We start from the raw sequence: 12,892 nt of genomic DNA, 5'->3' as shown, positions 1-12,892 counted from the left end.
CAGAAAATTTGACACAGTACATAGAGTTCCTTCCTCGAAGGCTAATAATGCTGCAGATAGGAACCGTGCTAATTATCTATTCAGCACTGTATAAAAAGGAGTAAATGAAAACTAGTATATGTGTTTATTTTATGCAATAGTCGCAAATATTAAAGAATATGTATAAACTGTTATCACAGTGCATGTTAATCCTCTTCCAGGTATTAACAAAGTAAAAACATACTGATTGCATATGTGTGTTTCAGAAAATTCATGACTAGTGTAGTCTGAATGTTCCCCTTATACTATTCCTTATCTATTAGAAACGAGACCACACCATAGGTTGGAGTAAACTGGCCACAACAGCCTTTATTAAACATAACTCAAAATTACTCCAATAACTTGTAAATATGAAAATATATAAATATATAAATATATATAAATATATAAATATAAATATAAATATAAATAACTTTATTAACATTAAACCACATTTTAATTAACATTAACTGCCCATTCTGGTGATCTCTGACGGTGACCACACTTAAACCAATACCCAATCACTGCGGTACACCTGACCAACTTCCCAAAGGCCTCCACCTGTGACCGGTCGGAGACAACTTCCGCCAGTGAACATAACCGTATTCCCTCCAACGTTCAGGAATACCCAGAGGGGCCGATCGTTAGATGAGCCCCCCACACCCTCAGATCCCTTCTGAGTACCTGTCTACCGTCAGAAACCACCAGAAAACACACCGCCAACACGAAAAACTTTCAGCTGCCGTGACAACCGATGAACCTGAAAAAGAAGAAAAAGACCAGCAACAAAACACCACAAAACAAACACATAACAATAGGGCGGGAGGGTGGGAAAAACTGCCTCCTCTGTGTCACACTGGGCTCCGAATGATTCCTTAAAGCCACACCTCTCCCTTTTATGTGACCCCTCCCCTACACTGAACTTGTTTCCTGCAAACCTTTTCCTGAACTCCACCCATAAAGCTTAACCCTCTGTGTCCCTCATCCACACTGTCATGTCCAGCACTCCTTATATCATTGCATTCTTAATCCGTGCTTCTCTTGACTAGTGTAGTCTGAATGTTCCCCTTATACTATTCCTTATCTATTAGAAACGAGACCACACCATAGGTTGGAGTAAACTGGCCACAACAGCCTTTATTAAACATAACTCAAAATTACTCCAATAACTTGTAAATATGAAAATATATAAATATATAAATATATATAAATATATAAATATAAATATAAATATAAATAACTTTATTAACATTAAACCACATTTTAATTAACATTAACTGCCCATTCTGGTGATCTCTGACGGTGACCACACTTAAACCAATACCCAATCACTGCGGTACACCTGACCAACTTCCCAAAGGCCTCCACCTGTGACCGGTCGGAGACAACTTCCGCCAGTGAACATAACCGTATTCCCTCCAACGTTCAGGAATACCCAGAGGGGCCGATCGTTAGATGAGCCCCCCACACCCTCAGATCCCTTCTGAGTACCTGTCTACCGTCAGAAACCACCAGAAAACACACCGCCACAGCCCGAAAGGGTGACCCCCTCAACCTTGAGGGCCGCCCCACACCCGAAGAGCTTTCTGTATGCCCTCCTGTAAGCCAAAGGACCAGAGGTCAATCCCCACATCCGATAGATGAACGCCATCCCGCCTAAGATAAAGCCCTACATTCACCTCCAATTCCCTGTGTCTTACCACAATGCCCCCGTTCTGCACTACAAACCGCCCAACAACCTTATTAACCCTAATCCTAGTTTTCTCGAGGCTGGCTAAAGACCTGGCCCCCCGCCACACCGTTCTGGCCACAATGTCCGACCACACCAAAATGGTGCCCGGGAACAGGACTCGCATGCGCAACACATCAGCCTTGATATCCGCCAAAATGTCCTTCACTTTCCGAACTCCCAGGTCATTGCCCCCCGCATGAACAACCAACACATCCGGGGGCCTATCCCTCAAAGCGAAGCGCTCCACCTCCCTCATGACACGCTCCCACCTCATGCCCGGGAAACCCAACCACATCACCCTAGCAACCTCCCTGGGGATACCCAATTGCCTGCCTGCTGGTAGAGAATCACCTCTCCTGGCCCCCCAGCAGACGTACGAATGCCCCAGGATCCAAACGAGGCGTTGAGAACCTCCATCTGGAATGAAAACAAGAGAAATAACACAACAACCAAAGGAATGTTACGAGCACAGTCCTCCCCCCCATAAATCCCACAGCAAACAACCCCCAGCCGCACCCTCCTTACCCCAGTAGCAACTGCGGCCGGACATAGGACCGGAACCTCCGGGACTCCCATCTACCAATCCGGCGCACCACCGCCTCCTCCAGCCCACATCGAGCCGCTTCCGTGGCCGCCCCAATCCGAAAAGAGTGGGACGCGTAGTCCCGCTCATCCAAACCCACCGCCCTCAGGCATTGCCGAAAGACCGACACAAATTGAAAACGGGATAGAAAAGAGCCCTCCTCGTGCACCAAAAAGGGGCCCGCCCCCACAGGCCGTACCGCCCGGAAAGCCCGTACCGCCGCCACCGGGCACACTACCGAGCCCGGCAGGGCGAGCAGCGTAATCGCCACTCCCCTGCCCCGTTGATCAGTCTTAGACCTACGCAACCGTATACTCACCCGATCCGCAACCACCTGCACATCCTGATCCAACAGACCCCCAGCCACCCGTTTTGAGCGACACACCAACTCCCCGATCCTAAAAGCCCCATAAAACGCCAACGAAAACGCTGCCGTAAACAGAACGGTCTCGTAAGCAGACGAGCAAACGTCCACCAGCCGAGAACAAATTGCCACCAAATTGTCAAATGACACCGGCCGGCGCGCATCCCTACCCTTCCAATCCCTCCTGTACCCTTTCAACGTTTGCCTCACCCAAAAATCCTTCGTCCCGTCCGGCTCCCCCCACAGTTTGAACAAAAAGGCCAACCCCGCCAGCTTCCGCTCAATAGACGCGGGAGACAGGCCCGTCTCAATGTTCCGGGCAACCCAGTACAATACCACCCAGCGCCGGTCGGAGCCCCGACCAGCCACTCCAACCTCCCGCAGGAACGCCCACCATTCCGCCCACACTCTAGAATAAGCGGACCATGTAGCCTCACTCAACGACCTTTTTAACCAACCTGCGGCGATTCCAAGGGAAGTTCCCACATCCACCCGGGGCATGGCGCCCCCGACTCCTCCGCTCCCGGCGCCAGCTGCCGGAACTTGTCCCACTGAAAACGAGAGAGCGAGTCAGCCAAAGAATTCTCCACCCCAGGTATGTGCACAGCATAAATGTAAACATTGAGCCGCAAACAGCGAAAGACCAGGTGTCGCAGCAGCCGGATGACCGGGGGGGAGGAAGCAGTCATCCGATTGAGGACCTGGACCACCCCCATGTTATCGCAATTGATGCGCAACTTCAAATTACGAAACTCCGCCCCCCACAGCTCCAATGCCACCACTATCGGGAACAATTCTAGCAAAACCAAATTGCCCAACAACCCCGCAACCTCCCATGAGCGTGGCCAAGGTTCCGCACTCCACCGACCCCGGAAAAATGCCCCATAACCCGTTGAGCCAGCCGCGTCAGTAACCAACTCCACATCGAAGTTGCTCACTGGCCCCGACATCCACATAGCCCGCCCATTATACGACTCCAAAAATTCATGCCAAGCCCGCAGGTCCTCCCGGTGTTCCCTTCGCAAACGCACAAAGTGGGTAGGGGCGGTTACCCCGGCAGTGGCCCCCGACAGCCGTCGACAGAACACACGGCCCATAGGGATGATCCGGCAAGCGAAATTCAGCTTGCCCAACAGGGACTGCAGGGCCCGAAGCTGAACCTTCGGCCGGCCCTGCATGCCTGCCAACTCCGCCTGCAGATCCCGTAATTTATTCTCTGGCAAGCGACACTCCATTGCCATAGAATCAATCACGATTCCCAAAAAACTCAATTCCGTCACCGGGCCTTCCGTCTTATCCCCCGCCAATGGCACCCCGAACCTGCCCGCAATGTGCTGCAACGTGGACAGAAGAATCGCACACACATTGGAGGCAGGCGGGCCCACGCACAGAAAGTCATCCAAATAGTGGATGACCGACTCCAGGCCCGAAACATCTCTCACCACCCATTCCAAAAATGAACTAAAAGCTTCAAAATAGGCGCATGAAATGGAACAACCCATGGGCAGGCACAAGTCCACATAAAACTTGCCCCGCCAATGGCATCCCAACAGCCGGAAGCTGTCCGGGTGGACCGGCAGAAGGCGAAACGCCGATTCCACATCCGCCTTGGCCATGAGAGCCCCACGACCATACCGCCTGACCCACCGTACCGCCGCGTCAAAAGACGTGTAGGAAACCGTACACGCCTCCGGGTCAATGAAATCATTGACCGACCCCCCTTTCGGAAAAGACAGGTGATGAATCAAGCGAAACTTCCCCGGCTCCTTCTTAGGAACTACACCCAACGGGGAGACCACCAGGTCCCCCCACGGCTGCACTTCGAAAGGACCACCCATCCGGCCTAGCGCCACCTCTTTACCCAATTTGTCATCCACAACCCCCGGGTGATCTAAAGCCGATCGCAAATTCCTGGCCAACGGCGGCACCCCTCCCAAAGAACAGGGAATCCTAAAACCGTCCCGAAAACCCAGAATTAACCCACGCGCCGCCGCACCATCCGGATACCTATTTAGGAAAGGAAGCATCCTTCCCAGGTTCACCGGCGTCATCCCTCTTGTGACCGGCGGCACTGGCACGCTGACCTTTTTTGAAACAGCGAGACAGGGGGTGGGTGCCGCCGCACCCGGAGCACTCATGCTTGAAGCGGCACGCGCCTCCGAATTTACAAGCCCCTTCATTAAAGGGCCAGCACACCCCCCACTTCTTTCCGGCCGGCAGTCCCGAGGAAGACGCACTCCCGGCCCCCCCCTGAAGAAACGGAGTGGGCGCCCGCGGAGCAGACATAAGCCTCATCCAGAGGCTTATGTCCTTGTGATCCCACCGCAGGTCAGCCCGCACTGCCTTACGCTGACGAAACTGCTCATCATAGCGCAGCCAAGCCAGCCCTCCATACACTCGGTGAGCCTCCCCAATCGCGTCCAGGTAACAAAATAACGCCGAGCAATGCTCGGGGTTCTTTTCCCCTATCACGCTAGCCAATATAGCGAACGCCTGAAGCCAATTTGCAAATGTGCGCGGGATCAGCCGATACCTACGTTTCTCCTCGTCGTCCTTCTTGGAACTGTCCGGCTTAACCCTGTCCAAATTAAATTTCTCGAGGGGGAGCAAGGAGAAAATCTCCACATACTCACCCTTGCCGATCTTGTCCCGCACCTCCTGCTTCAAATGCGCCCCCAATGGGCCTTCGAAACAAACATAGACTTCGCACCGGGCAGCATCCGCGATCCTAACCAGGTCAGACCGCGCCCCCGGGTCCGCGGGCACCGGGGGGACCCCCGAGCCCACAGCCCCCGCATCCGTGCTCCCCGACACCGCAGCAGGCGGTGCATCCCGCGCAGGAATGACCTCCGCCCCCCCGGCCCCCCCCACAGTACCCATCCAGGGGGCCACCTGAGGCGACCCGGAGCCCCCAGCAAACTTACCAACCAGGGCCTGCAGCCCCCCCAACAGCTCCTGCAACTGACCTGACGGCCCCCCCGGGGCCACAGGCCCCGCCCCCTGCGCTGAACCTGCCGCAACCCCCCCCAATACGTCCCGGGATCCCGTGGGCACCGCACCCCCCTGCGCCACCCCCATCAGATCCCGCAAGGCATCCGCCAGCAATGTAGACTCCCGCAACTTACCCGGGCCCCCAGGGGCCTCGGCGACCGGTACCGGTCCGGGTGTAGAAAAGGACTCCTCCTGGGACAGCTCGCTCTCCGAACCGACCTCTCCAACGCGCACCGGGGACGCGGCAATCCCCCTGTGCTCCGCGCGGTCCATCCGGTCCCTGCGATCCGGGACTGCAGGCAATGTCCTCCTCCCCCCGCCGCCCCCGGCATGCCGGCGTCTAAAACCAGCCCTGCCAGGCACCTTGGCAGCCTTCTGCGACCCACCCTCCCCCCCCTCCGGCATGCGACCCCCCCGGAGCGCCCCCCTCCCCCCTACCGCGCGGATGCTGGCCCCAGACCCAGCCTGCCGCAGATCCCCCGCCACGTGCACCCCCCCCCCTTGGCCTGCCGACCCAGAGCCATCCACACTCCCCCCCACCTCCACCGGGCCCCCTGCGGTCCCGGCGCCATATCCATGCGGCCGTGAAGCCCCGCCCCCCTCCGTTCGGCGGCGCAACGACCGCCCGGACCGGGGGGAGCCGATAACCTGCCGTTTTGCCGGGGGGACCGATCGGTCCACCCCCGGGCTCCGGGAGTCACGAGGCGGCCGAGGAGTAGGCCCAGGAGAAAAACGCGCCGGAGGCCGAGACCTCCGCGCGCGCAGTGGAACCTCACCTGTCCCGCCGCCGTCCACATCGCCGTCCGTCAGGTCACCCACACGTTCCCGCAGCCAGTCCGCACCGTGCACCTCCGCCGCCCGTCGCAGCCGCGCGAAGAGTCCCTCGAGGTCCGCCATAGCAGAGGAGCAGCGAAAAAACTGCCTCCTCTGTGTCACACTGGGCTCCGAATGATTCCTTAAAGCCACACCTCTCCCTTTTATGTGACCCCTCCCCTACACTGAACTTGTTTCCTGCAAACCTTTTCCTGAACTCCACCCATAAAGCTTAACCCTCTGTGTCCCTCATCCACACTGTCATGTCCAGCACTCCTTATATCATTGCATTCTTAATCCGTGCTTCTCTTTATAGTAATATATCCCGGTTAAGGTGGCCACCTGGATGGTATTTTACCAGCCTTTACGGTAAAAGGGTGACTTGTTGCCAATTTTATTAATAGAAAACAGATCATAAAGCTGGTATGCTTTTCCAAGAAAAGGTGACAACCTTAAAGTACAACTGTAGACGAATATTAAAAACATCAGTTTAAACACGTAAATCATTAAAAATAAATAGCATTTTTCATTATATAATTTAGTGCTGTCATTATATTAAAAAATAATTAACCCTGCCGGTAAATGAGCCTTTATCATACATGGTAGTGAGTAGTGACACTAAATGTTTTGCAGAGAAGTCGCTGAAGCGTTGTCACCCATTGAATTCTGCACATTGAGGAGGTTTATCAGTGTTTTTTTGCCTATCCATGCAGGGTATGAAGAGAAAAGCAAGCACGACTGTAGAAGTGGTTATTTATGGTCATTCTGCCATTAGATGATTTTCCCAAACCCTTTCTAATTATTTTGAAATATTGGCAACCCATATCATAAAAAGAGAAACCCGATGATTTCTCTTTCCCCATTATGTAATCAACGTGTCAACTATGACATAGTGATTGCATCAGGTGGATTAATAAAACATGTTCCAGCTGTCAGTGCATTTTCTTCCTTTAAAGACAAAATTTAATAATAAAAGTTAAAAGCTGAGCTCCAGGCAAACAGCTCAATACACAGATGAAATTCATATATGAGAGCTGTTTTATCCGCTAAAGGACTTTTTTTGTCAATCCAGCCATGAGATTTGCATAACTCTGCCACACAGCACAGACCTGCCTGCCATGGAAGGGGATCTTTTTTTTCTTTGATGCAGCTTCACTTTTACTTGTAGGTCTCCTCATTACCCCCATCCTGGTAATGGACAGTGAAATAAGTAGAGAAGTAATGAGCTCATCTCTCTGTCACTTTGCGCTCTTCTCCTAACAGCATGCTACTTGTAATGCAACACACCTTGTGCTGTTTCTCTTTCCCCCTCTCTGAGTTCTGCTGTACAGAGACTGTAAGATGCTGATACCAACCCTAATTCAGGTACTTACACTGCTTGTATTCAAAAAAATAATGATGTAATAATGATTAGAGCTGTGTTAGTTTGCATCTTTTATATCTGCCTGGAGTTCAGCTTTAAAAAAAAAACATAGCAATGAACTCTTGTCATGTAAAGGGTTTGTCTAAATTTGAAGACAAGTCAAGGTTCCTGTGTACAGCCTGGCCCTAAGATCCAAAGTGCTTTACAGCAGCAGTCCCCAACCTCTTTGAAACTAGGGACCGGTTTCATGGCAGCCAATTTTCCTAGGGACCAGGGAGTTGGATGGATGGGTCAGGGGATGGGATATCCACAGAGTCTGTCCTCAGCCCCACAGCACAACCCCCCTTTACATTACGGAGCCCCCTTTACAGTGCAGTCCCGTTTACATCACAGTGCCTCTTTACATTCATGTAATGGGGATTGTTCTGTAAAGGGGGCACTGTAATGTAAAGGAGGGCTGTGATATTAGAGTGACTGCACTGTAAATGGGGCACTATCATGTAAAGGGGGCTGTGATATAAAGGGAACTGCACTGTAAAGGGGGCACTGTGATATAAAGTAGACTACACTGTAAAGGGGCACTGTAATGATTACAGTCCCTCTTTGCACTACAGTCCCCTTTATATTATAGTGCCCCTAGCAATCATAGCCTCCTCCATCACAGTGTCCCCACAGTCTGCCCCTCCCTCCACCCCCCCCACTCCGTTCCTCTCTAATATCACACATTGCTAATCTCTGCTTCCCCTGCACATAACTCCTACATTTGGCAGGTCAGAGGCTGTGCCAAGTCCATGTGTCATCTCCCAGCTCCTCCAACTGCCCATCTGCTCACCTGGCGATGTCATTCTATCAGCAGGGCAGGGAGCGGGAGGAGCTCTCCATTCTGATTTGCAGCTCCTCCCATTTCTGCCCTGATGATAGGATGACATTGTCGGCCAGGCGGGCGGAAGAGCTGGAGGAGGACAAACGGGCATGGCCGCACAGGAGGAGGTGAGTTGCGACCGCAGTCTGTGGTGCAGTCAATGACCTGGGGGTTGGGGACTCTTGCTGTACAGAAGATATGAGCTTTTATCTGCTATTAAAGATCTATATCTTAAAATGAAACTCCAGATCATATGTTTGAATGTTTTGGGTGGAGTGAGGAAGGCTTAGAATCTTTGTCTCTGTTTGTGTCAGGGAGATCTTTTGTACTCTGTATCCCAGTGATTGCTCTGAAGGGAAATCTCAAATGTTATAACTGTTGTCAGGAGTACACAAGGAAATTGTACAGAGATGGGTCATTGATCACTGCTCTGGATTTGGAGAGAGCTGTGCAGTGGTAAGTGCCACAATGCAGAACTCACTGGAAGGTATCAAAAACAGGGTACCCCAAGGACTGTAACACTGCTCTGAAAATTAATTGACACAGTACACACGGGTTTAGAAAGCACCACAATACAGAACCCAGTACTCAAAGGTCACATTCCAGGCATTCCCCACAATTTTAAGTTCAGTAGGGTCCGTGCTTGGCCTACAAAGAACTGCTGAGGATAAAATGATCCAGATAGCTGCTGTGGAAAGACCAGGTGAGCTAAAGAAAAAAGGTTGACCTTTTAGGACACTAGCAAAAAGTTGAAGTATGACAGTTAGGAATGGGGTCATATGGGGACTGACCTTAGAATTATTATTTTTTTTTCCATAAAGATTTTATTCAGTATAAAAAGGTAAACATACAGAACAAACATGAAGTCACATGTCAGCAGAAAATCAGGACAATAAAATAGTGCCATTTGAAAGATACAACAAAAGAGTGCAACATGGAGGGCCGTGGCCAGGAACAGAATTAAGACATTCAGAATTAGTGTCAGAGGGCAGAGGGTCACGTTCTCAATTTGAACCTCCCCCCAAATCCCTCCCTTGATCATATCAAAGTAAGGGAGGGCATTGTGATATCGTTCCTGGTCCGAAACTAAAATATAATGTAACTTATTGTAGCATACTAGGGCACTAGGATAGAGGTGTCGATCGGAGTAGATAGAAGTTAAGGCAAGAAGAGAGACAGGAATGTAGAGAGAGAGAGAAGAGAATAGGCATAGTAAAGGGGGCGAGGGAGAGCTCTACCGTACTACTGTAAAAGGGGAGGGAAATCCGGGAATAGGGATAAAGATAGAGGGGGAGGGGGAAGCAAGCAAGGGGGATAAGGTATACAGGGGGTATTTATTGGATTGGTCGAGGTGGGTCCACACTCGCACCCCACCCATCTGCTAAAGGGGATCTGAAGCTCGTCTCAGGATTCATAGAGTAACCCTATTGGGTATACTGACGATATTTATCAGTGGTTGTAAAATGGGTCCAACAGGCCCATTTAATTGGAAATTTGTGCATTCTATCTTGCGAGATATGGATCAGCTCCTCCATATGCTTTATTTTGGAGATTCTCGCAAACCATTCCCTGATCACCACAGTGCAGGTGGAACGCCAATGTTTGGGGATACAGAATCTGGCAGCGTTGACCATATGCATGGCCAAGGATTTGTGATAGTCTTTTTTGGGTAGGGAGGTATGATGTAGGAGGAACTGGGCCGGGTGAAGTCAAGCATGAACGTAGTGATATGTGTGATGAGTTCATAGACCTCTCTCCAAAAAGGCTGCAGATTTTCGCAGGCCCACCACACATGGAGCATGGTGCCCACCCTCGTCCCGCATCACCAGCAAGTATCGGGAATGTCTGGATAGAGTTTGTGGAGGCGTGGGGGGGTACCATCTGGTAATCACCTTATAGCCATTTCCTTGAATTGCCACGTTTAACGATCCCTTATGTGCGTATTCATGGATTGTGTTCCAGGCCTCTTGTAAGATGTGTTTGTAAGTCTCTGTTCCAAGACACTTGGGAGGGAGCTAGGGTTTGGGCTGGATTCTCCGAGAGGAGTGTGTATATAAGAGAGATCAGGTGTCTTTGCAGAGACTTGCGATGGCTGAGAGATTCAAAGGGCGTAAGTTGTCTCGTCCAGCATGTTTGATGAGCCTGGGTGTCAAGAAAATGTCGGATTTGCCTGTAAATCCAGAAGGGAAATACATTTGTTTTAGTGGTCATTCTGGGTTTTCCATCTGAGTAGAACTAGAGGGCTAGCACATCCTCATAAGGCCAGTCGTGTTGTAGGAAATTATCAGGTTCACCTGCAGGGAAGACAGGATTCCCTCTTAATGTAGTTAGAGGGCTCGGGAAAGAGGCGAGAATTCCTCCTGCGACCTTACTGAATGCTATAAGCGAGGGGTGGATGAGAGGGTGAGTCGATAAAGAATGCGGCCAATTTTTTTGGGGTAGCCAGAGGAGGAGATGCAAGGGTCAAGACGAAAAAGCTCTTTCAAGAGATACTCAGGCCTTTTTAAAGGTGTGAATATTCTAGTCTGGGATCCTTGTGATGTGGCAGGCAGTATAATATTTATGCAAGTCAGGCAATCCGATACTACCTTTAGATTTGGGTAATGTGAGGCAGGAGTACTTGATGCGGGGAGTTGAGTCTCTCCATAGAAAGGTAGAGCAAGCTTTCTGGTAAGTAGAGAAGAAGTTTTATAGTAAGAGTATCGGGGCAGCTTGTATATGGTATAATAGGCGTGGTAGGATAATCATCTTAATCAGGGCAGAGCAACTGAACCAAGGTACATTCAGAGGTTCTGAGGTGTTTTTGGGCTTTGAGAAGGGCATTATCATGATTCATAGAGTAGAGGTCTGATAAATTAGCAGGGATTTTGATGCCAAGGTAGATGATTGTGTCTTTCTCCCAGCGGAAGCGGAAAGACTCCTGGCAGTGGGATACCTCCTGAGAGGGAAGGATGATGTTGAGGGCGTGTGATTTTGTGTGGTTAATTTTGAGGTTTGAGATTTTGCAGAATAATGATAAATCTTTGAGGAGATTTGGTAAGGAGATTCGAGGTGATCTTAAAGAAAGTAAAATGTCGTCGGCAACGTCCGCGACTTTAAACTCCCTCTCCTTCATGGTTACTCCTTGGATATCTGGGTTAAGTCTTAGCTTATTAATAAGGGGTTCCAGGGTCAATATATAAATTAGGGGTGAGAGTGAGCATCCTTGGCATGTGCCATTGCTGATGGGGAAGACATCTGAGAGGTGGCTATTGACTTTTACAGCTGCGGAGGGCCCAGAGTACAGGGCCATAATGGATGACAGAATGCGGTTCTCAAGACCAGTAGCTCAGAGAACCTCTCTCATGTAGTCCCAGGCCACCCTGTCAATGCCTTCTCAGCATCGAGTGAAAGAAAAAAGCTTAAGGTTAAGTGTATGGATGGTGTTGTCCCTGGCTTCTCTGCCAGGGACAAAAGCCACTTGGTCTAGGGAGATGAGGCCAGGCAGTAAGGGTAATCTATTGGCTAGGATCTTCGCATATATTTTGATATCCACATTTAAAAGGGAGATCGGTCTATAATTTGTAACTAATTAAGGGTCTTTGCCTTCCTTGGGAATTACGGTGATATGGGCAGTCAGCAGTCTGTTTGGTTTAGCCTGGGGATCTGAGAGAGTATTGAAAGTAGCAAGAAGCCTGGAGAAAAGGACATCAGAAAAGGATTTATAGTACTGAAGGGTGAAGCTATCTGGGCCTGGGCTTTTGCCTACTTTCTTTTGTTTAACGGCTGTCTCTAGTTCAGTAGTAGATAATTGGCTTTCAAGGTCGAGTGATTGTTGGGAGGTTATGGGCTTGGGGCTATATCTGGCAAGGAAATCTTTAATGAGTTTGGTGCGTGTTTCAGGGGTGGTTTGGGTGGACTGGTTGGTCTGTAAGTTGTATAGATTTGAGTAGAAGCTCCCAAATTTTTTGACGATTCCCTCATTCTTGACCATGAGAGTTCTCTTATTGTTGAGTAAGGTGTGAATTGTAGAGGACATTTTAGACGCTTGAACTGTGCGTGCCAGAAGGCAACCACACATATTGCCATGTTCATAGAAGATGTGCCGTCTTTTAGTGCATTTTATCAAGCTCCTCCAATGGGTATGCATTAAGTCCTGCAGGGTGGATTGAGCTTGTGTCTGTTTG

At 50.3% G+C, this 12,892-nt stretch overlaps 1 protein-coding gene across 1 annotated transcript; it reads right to left on the bottom strand.

The window, feature by feature from the left end:
• Positions 1 to 307: 307 nt before the first annotated feature.
• LOC143935007 (uncharacterized) lies at positions 308 to 5,869 on the bottom strand. The gene is made up of 2 exons (XM_077458568.1): positions 3,156 to 5,869; positions 308 to 2,167 (listed from the first exon to the last, which is right to left on the bottom strand). The coding sequence occupies exons 1-2, from the start codon at positions 4,875 to 4,877 to the stop codon at positions 2,045 to 2,047; spliced, it is 1,845 nt and encodes a 614-aa protein (XP_077314694.1). The 5' UTR covers positions 4,878 to 5,869; the 3' UTR covers positions 308 to 2,044.
• Between the last annotated feature and the right edge of the window lie 7,023 nt (positions 5,870 to 12,892).

This window comes from Lithobates pipiens, unplaced genomic scaffold (genome assembly GCF_037356315.1).
Source record: "Lithobates pipiens isolate NorthernLeopardFrog02 unplaced genomic scaffold, aLitPip1_a1.2 Scaffold_10, whole genome shotgun sequence".
NCBI classification, from domain to species: domain Eukaryota; kingdom Metazoa; phylum Chordata; class Amphibia; order Anura; family Ranidae; genus Lithobates; species Lithobates pipiens.
Note: the sequence above shows the minus strand (reverse complement) of the source record. Positions and strands in the feature narration are given on the sequence as shown.